This window comes from Saccoglossus kowalevskii, chromosome 17, assembly GCF_978046115.1.
Source record: "Saccoglossus kowalevskii chromosome 17, keSacKowa6.1, whole genome shotgun sequence".
NCBI classification, from domain to species: domain Eukaryota; kingdom Metazoa; phylum Hemichordata; class Enteropneusta; family Harrimaniidae; genus Saccoglossus; species Saccoglossus kowalevskii.
In genome coordinates, this window is record NC_140657.1 from 30,049,969 (window position 1) to 30,057,263 (window position 7,295).

Consider the following 7,295-nt stretch of genomic DNA (forward strand, 5'->3'; position numbering starts at 1 on the left):
AGACGATGCACAAACCTGATTAGTTTTGGGTTAAAATCCATTCATATCAATTACCTAATTTGCATATTAATAATTTGTCTATATTTGGCTTTTCTATCGATATCTCAAGTACTAATCATCACATTTCAATGAAACTTGCTACATGGATGCTCTAGAACAATGTACAGACCTAATCATGTTCATATTTAATTACTTATATTTCATAAATTTCCATCTCATTTCAATGAAATCTGGTACATAGATGTTCTGTGACATTGTGCTGACCTGATTAGTTTTATATTAAAATAAAAATGTATTATTCATCTAATTTGCATATTAATTAGTCAGCCTTTCCATAGATATCTCTTGGTACTTGTTTTTGTTCATTTATTGTGATATAACCTTATATTATAAACAATGGCTTGATAATAGTAATTTGTGATAACTTGCTAACAGGGCAGCTGTATCTATCCAGCGATATTACCGCAACTACAAAGGTCTTCCAAAACCAGAGCCACCACCTCCACCAACTTCACCAACTCCGGGTGCATCAGTTGATGAATCATCCACAATGAGGATCGACTTTGATACATACATGCAAAACAGAAGGCCTGGATCACAAACACCGAGTCTAGCTTCCGGACCAGGAGAAAGGGTTCCAACGACCAGTCGGCCAAGTCAAAGACAGTCACCCATTAAAGAAGAAGCTTTGATACAGGTAATTTATTTCAACTAGCAAAAATGTACACAAGTATGGAATGTATGTACAAATACAGTACTATGAGAGTACTGACCAACATATACCACAGGTTGTTGCAAACAAGTACTCTCTGAATGCCTGTATTCCTTGTGGTATCCTCATAATAACCTTATTAAACATTTTTTGGATCCAACTGCTCATTGAATGAAGGCCAGAACTGAGCTAAATGGTATGAGTGTCATTTTCATAAAACTAAAATTTTTCTTCATCTTGTAGTCAAACAATTTGTATCTGATCATCTTAAAACTAAAAATCACAATAACCTATGAAATACCAACCAATGAAATTCAATTTTGTTGTGCATGTATAATGTTCAAGACATGAATATTTGACTGAAATAAGATATTCACACTACTTATCATGAGAACCAAATGTCAGTATTTTGCTCTACAAGATCTGTTTCTTTAATGTACATGCAGTATAATTTGTTTCCGCCTGTACACCCCTTCAAAATTTTGTTTCAATAGATATATAGTTGTACTGTTCAGTAACTTTCATGCAATTCATATTATATTACTATATAAGAGATTTTGAAATTAGTATTAAAAGTAGAAAATATTTATAATCAAGTATTAGTACATACCCCATAATTTGTTTAATTTATAGTGTCACAGATAACAACCAGCATGGTTTGTATCCATCTACATGCATGTTCAATGGGAAAGGTTGTGATAGTTATGCTATGTTTTATTTATTAATAAAAACTATGATTTTGTTACTGATAGCAATATTATGGTTTCAAAAATACAATAAAAATGTCAAACTTGAAATAAATTGCTGATTTAATTATACCTAAAAGGTGACATGTGCACATCACTTTGTAATCTGATCAAAGATAACCTTGAGAAAATAAAAACACCTGTCCAGGTGTGTAATGAAAAATGCATTAACTTAACACACAGATAAATAATATTCACATGTTCACGTAATTTTAGTTGAAATTTGATGAAATATATATATTTGGAGTTTTAAATACAAATTTGTGTGTATTGTATCATGTGTATGTCTACCCCAGGAATGCATGTCATGATTTGATTGAAACATGTTGTTCTGTTTCTCAATCTGATTAATATACTGCTTTTTGTAAGGTAATACAACCCATCTCATTAACACAATGCCTGCTGGAGCTTTATTTATACAATAGATAAGAGCAATCCGTGACTATCCATGAATGCTTTCAGCATTTGATGTGTTAGATGGTACAAGATCTCTAAATCACTCATATATATTAAATTGCTTCTATCCAGATCCAGTAACTATGCAATCTCAGTAAATATCTCACCAAAAGTAAATTCCTGAAAATGGCTTTAAAGTTCATACATTTTCCTGCAAACATTCTACAAATTTGAATTGTATTTTTTATAATTCCTTTGCTAATTTTAGACAAAATGTACTTTTCTATTGGCCACAACAGTGTTAATCACTTTATGTATTACAGTTTGACTGTGGTTGGCCACTAAAGGATTTGTTTATTTCATGATGATGTCTTCAATTCTCTAATTCTGATGAATATTTTTGGCATTTTTGGAAAAAAGTGATATTTTCAACTTCTAGTTGAAAACTGCAAGTTTGATTGCTTTGATACTATATGCATAGGTATCTCAGGTGGATCGATCTGTTCATTTCTTGATGATATCTTCAATCGTCTCATTGATGTGCATTGCTAATAGCGGAGCTATCTCAGCTGAGAGACTGCTTGTTTTTTTATATATACTGGTTTTATCAATGCATATTTTGTTTATTTTCTAGATTAAGGCAGAGTCACCAACAAAAGCATCATCACCTCCAATATCAAAGATAAAAACCAATCTACATATCAATCTCACAAAGCTCCATACAGATACCATGCAGTATTTGCAAGATACACATGATCTAATCGCTATAGAAACCAGTACGCTAACATGTCAGTCGCTTAGATCACTCTTAGATGAGCCGAATGATCTGAACCGAAGTCCACGTGGTGTTGATAGGAGAGACAGAAAGAAAAAAAAGGAGTTCAAGACGGTAAAACAGATGCTCGGCCCATTGCCTGAGTTGGAACAAAAATGTGATTATGAGTATGATTATGATGATGAAAATAGCAATGAGTTTCGTACTGCAGGCTTTAGATTGAAAGGCATGAAACCACTTGTGCATGACACAGATCCTTTGCAAGATATGTTAATCTCTAGACGAGAAGCAGCAAGAGACATCAGAGCAGCTGACCAAGAGTTTCTCTTCAAGCGAGATGCTATGCCGAAACCTCCAATAAAAAAAAAGAAAATTCCAAACGCTGACCAGAGGTTGTTTGCTCGTGCACAGGGCACAATGGGGATGTCTAGTTTGCGAACTGTTCAACAAGCATATAAAGATCGTGAACATGCTGAGAAAATTGCCTCAAAGGTGGATTTTGTCATGAATATGCGAATGAACCGAGACCAAGCAAAAGGTCGAATCAAAGGATATCTTGATGAGAAACGGGCACTTGTACAGCAGCAGCATGAAAGGGAAATTAATAGAATGGCTGAGTTGATGGAGAAGCAGGAAAAGAAAGAAAAAGAAGATTTCGAGAAGCGTCGTGAGATGAGAAGTAAAACATCTGAAATCAAGTATGGTAGACGTACTGATAGACTCTTTATATCTGATTTCAATAGCCAACACACCTCTGTATCTAATGCTTTGTTGAGACATGACAGGCAGGCAAAACATGAAGATGTCATACAGGAAAAACAAGATACAGTCCATGGAGCGAAAAATTCCTCAAAACAACAACAGGATTTAGTTTATAACTACTTAGAACATCGTAAGCTGATGCGACAAGCACATGCTGCAATGGAAAGAGCAACGCTTGATACACGACTTTTACAGGAGACAAATGATCGCCTGATGGAAGCCCGGAACCGTGTTACCCAACAGAAACAGAAACAACAAACAGTTCAAGCATTCTACCCCTTGCCCAAGTCTGGATCTTCAACAACTATCATGCAGCGTTCTAAATCCTCTCCAGGCACTAAGACTGACCGATGGAATGCCCTAGTTTTGGCTCAAGATGGTAGAGTTGGAAATCACCATACTTTGGCTTTATAAAATATCACAACTGCGGTGTACATATTAGTTACAACATTTGTAAAAAAAAAACTTGTGTTTTATGTGTTGCACACATGACATATTTAATATATTTTTCACTCAAGTTGTGTTACTGTGTTACTGTACATATAGTTGATTAGTATGCGTGCATATTAATGAGTTATTTTGCATACTTGCCAGAATCACATGGGAGATTGTAAAATCCAAATATGTGAGGGAGAGTTTAAATCTTATATGGGAATTAAGATACTATTTACATACATTTAATATGTATTTATGCTGATTTTTTTCCAGTGAAAGTTGGCAGATAACTTTGATCTAATTATTGATGCCTTTTGAAAAAAAGATTATCCACTTAATTCAGTGTTTAATCTTTGAAAACATTACTTTAAGAATGATTTACATACCTTCTTTTTTTCAATATCTTGATCAAAATGTGTTGTAAACTGTAAAAATCACACATACATGTATGAACCATGTATAGAACTGTAAAGTCATTGCTTTGATGATGCTGTTTTTTATATAATTAATAAATCATTGAAACAAGTACAGAAAACTTGAAGATTGTTTACTTATAACTTCCCATCTCTTTTTAGTCACTGTCACACAAAGTCTGTGTGTCCATCATTCATTCTCAGACATGCCTGGTTAGATCAAAGACAAGACATAATGGAATACATATGTACGTTGATTTGTTTCTCATTTGATTGACCATTGGTGGCCATTTTGGGGCCGAAATTCAACATGCCATCAATTCTCACTCATACTTTGCATTGACATCACACATGATTATTTTGTTTCGCATTGTGATTTAAAATATATAACTGGCAGTCATTTTTTTTATTTAAGGTTTCATAGATTTGGTTTAAATTTTGTACAAAGGCAAAACAGAATGTGTTTAGAAATCTGGTATGTCTGTGCAAATTAGTGGCTTACTGATGCACGTCATTTTGTTTTGTAATTCTATTCAAAATGCCAATCAGGTGTCTTTTTGTTTATAAGTTTTCTGTTCATTTCTTAGATAATGTTAAAGATTTGATTTAATTTTGAATAATGGTAATGATAAATGTTATTTTCAATAACATTTAGCCAACTTTGGTCTAAATTTAAACCAGTCAACTATTTTTCAGGCATGCCTCTGTTGATTTTTTTTGTTAAGATATACCAGTAATTCGTACACTTCATGCATGTAGATTGTTTTCATGATTTATCATTGTAGTTCTTAAAAAATTACATTAACACTGTTTCTATAGATCCTTCCTCCAAAAAAATGCACACTTCAGTAGGAAACCCCATCAGTGTGTCAGTGTCCTGCTGTTAATCAGTAAGTAAATAAAGTGTTGGACATGTAATACAATTGTTTTGTCTCAATTTACTGCTGCACCAATGCTTTTCTTGTAATACATCATATGAATAGTTCGCAGTATGACTGGCCTTCTGTCATCACATTGTCATGCATTTGGAATTGGCGTGTACAAGTGTATAAACTCTCTTCTCTTTCACTAGCAATAGCAATGTATTGGTGGTAATTCAGTGGTGTCTATGCTATTTTAAAATTTCGAACTACTTGGACATTATTGACCTGACTTTAGATTTTTGCATACATGTGGTTGGCATTCACCTACGTGATCTGCTGTCAATCAAAGCATCGCGAACACACTTTGAAGCATCGTGAGTGGAATGGCAAATGGTGGCCCAAGTGTTGAAGGCTGCGATGCTTAAAATGCCTGGGGGAGAACACTATATCTACATCTTTCGTAGTTTGTAATTGAAACACTAAGAGCTGGACAGGGACTATAATGTACAATGACTTACTACAAAACAATTTGGTTAAATTGTGGATTCTATGGAGAATTTATTGATTATTTATTCATATGCAAATTAGTTTAATTATGTCTGATGATTTTGATCTAGAATTGGCCTGAGAACGTACATAGGATTTTGCTTTGCTTTGATGAATTTTATGTTACCGCTAGCTACCTTAATCGTAAACCAATCTTCTAAGAGGTTTCTTTTGTTAGAAAATTTCTGTATTTACACGTGAACACTTAGTTTGAAGCATTACAAATTATCTACTTGGTTGTCTTGGTAACAAGGTTCACAATTGGGATTATTGTCATATAATTGCACTATGCAGGCTACTGTATAGAGGGGTTAAAGGTTGCACTCCAGTTTTAAATAGATTAATGCTTTTTGCCCTACACTATTGTATTTTCCAAGATTAGCTCATTCCATATTTTACCCGTTCTTTGAAATATTTTCATTGGATGCTTTACGTATTGTGACTTCATGTTCTCATGTATGTTTCTAACAATTACTGTATTCTCACAGTTCGTAGCTTGATGATTGTCAATTTCAAGATAGCTGAAAATCAGTGCATTGTCCAGTCTACTATAAAATGGCAATATTCTGATGCACTGCTTGCTTGTCAACTTGAACCAGCACCACTTCTAGTTTATAATACGACTGAAGAATGAACTACATCAGAGGCGGCGGCAGCTTTTTTTGACTGTGGGGGCGAAGATTTTGATGTGAATGTAAACAAATCGAGCGCCTAAGTCGCGACCTTTCTTGGGGAGTCCGGGGGCAAGCTGTTTCCTGCATTTTGGGGAACACGTTTGATGGTACACTTAGGTATATTTCTCTCACAAATATAGATGAGTGTTTCACCTTATTTTATTGTGGGGGCGACGCCCCACGAGCTATATTTCGTGGGGGCGACCGCCCCCACTGTCCCCACGGTGCCGCCGCCACTGTACATTCTGCTTCTTTTATTCGACGTGATGAGTTGAAAGCGCTTTGCCTCCATCATCTTCTAGTCTCGAACACTCAAATCGAGCTCTAGTTAAGCTGCTCTCAATTCCAATACTTCACTACTTGCATAGATTATTCTAGCTGACGTTGTCATGATTAATTGGTCACTTACACGGCTTGAGGTGTGAAAGATGAAATCTCGAATTTGCTGAAACTGTTTCTTCCGATTTGTGCATCAATGTTAATTGTCTATTGTTGTGCTTGTTCAGGAGATGCGTTGCATCGTGACGGCCTTAGTCTGTAAGACTACACCACTGCATATACACTACAATGCTACCTCTTGTTTTGTGTGTGTGTGTTCTTCTCAGGAAAATAAAAGTATTTTATTGAAAATCACCAAGAGACTGTTGGCAAGCCTAACTACTGCCAATAATCGGCGTAAACTTGAATTGGCATCTCAGGCTCAAAACTGATGACAAACCACATTTACTCACCACTCTATTAAAATGGGAAACTATTTGATGCAGTCCATGTAAAATTTATTTCAGACTCATTACTCCGTACCTTTGTGGGTTTCATGCAAAGCATTCACCAATTGATTTTCTCGACAGTAAGTAAGTAACCATGTTATTGGGTTCTACACGCACTGCATTCTGGACTGTGTATTCAAGGAACCCCGTCTGAATCATCTGCGACTTGGATTAATCAATATTGCTTGCATATTAATAACAATTCG

At 35.1% G+C, this 7,295-nt stretch overlaps 1 protein-coding gene across 1 annotated transcript in view; it reads left to right on the top strand.

Moving 5' to 3' along the window:
* Nucleotides 1-4,361, top strand: part of LOC102805345 (uncharacterized) — a 28,013-nt gene extending 23,652 nt beyond the window's left edge. The window contains exons 5-6 of the mRNA XM_085492302.1: nucleotides 436-697; nucleotides 2,489-4,361. Of these exons, the coding sequence (XP_085348428.1) occupies nucleotides 436-697; nucleotides 2,489-3,805 (1,579 nt within the window). The 3' untranslated portion in view covers nucleotides 3,806-4,361. The remainder of the gene's footprint in view (nucleotides 1-435; nucleotides 698-2,488) is intronic.
* The last annotated feature ends 2,934 nt before the right edge of the window (nucleotides 4,362-7,295 follow it).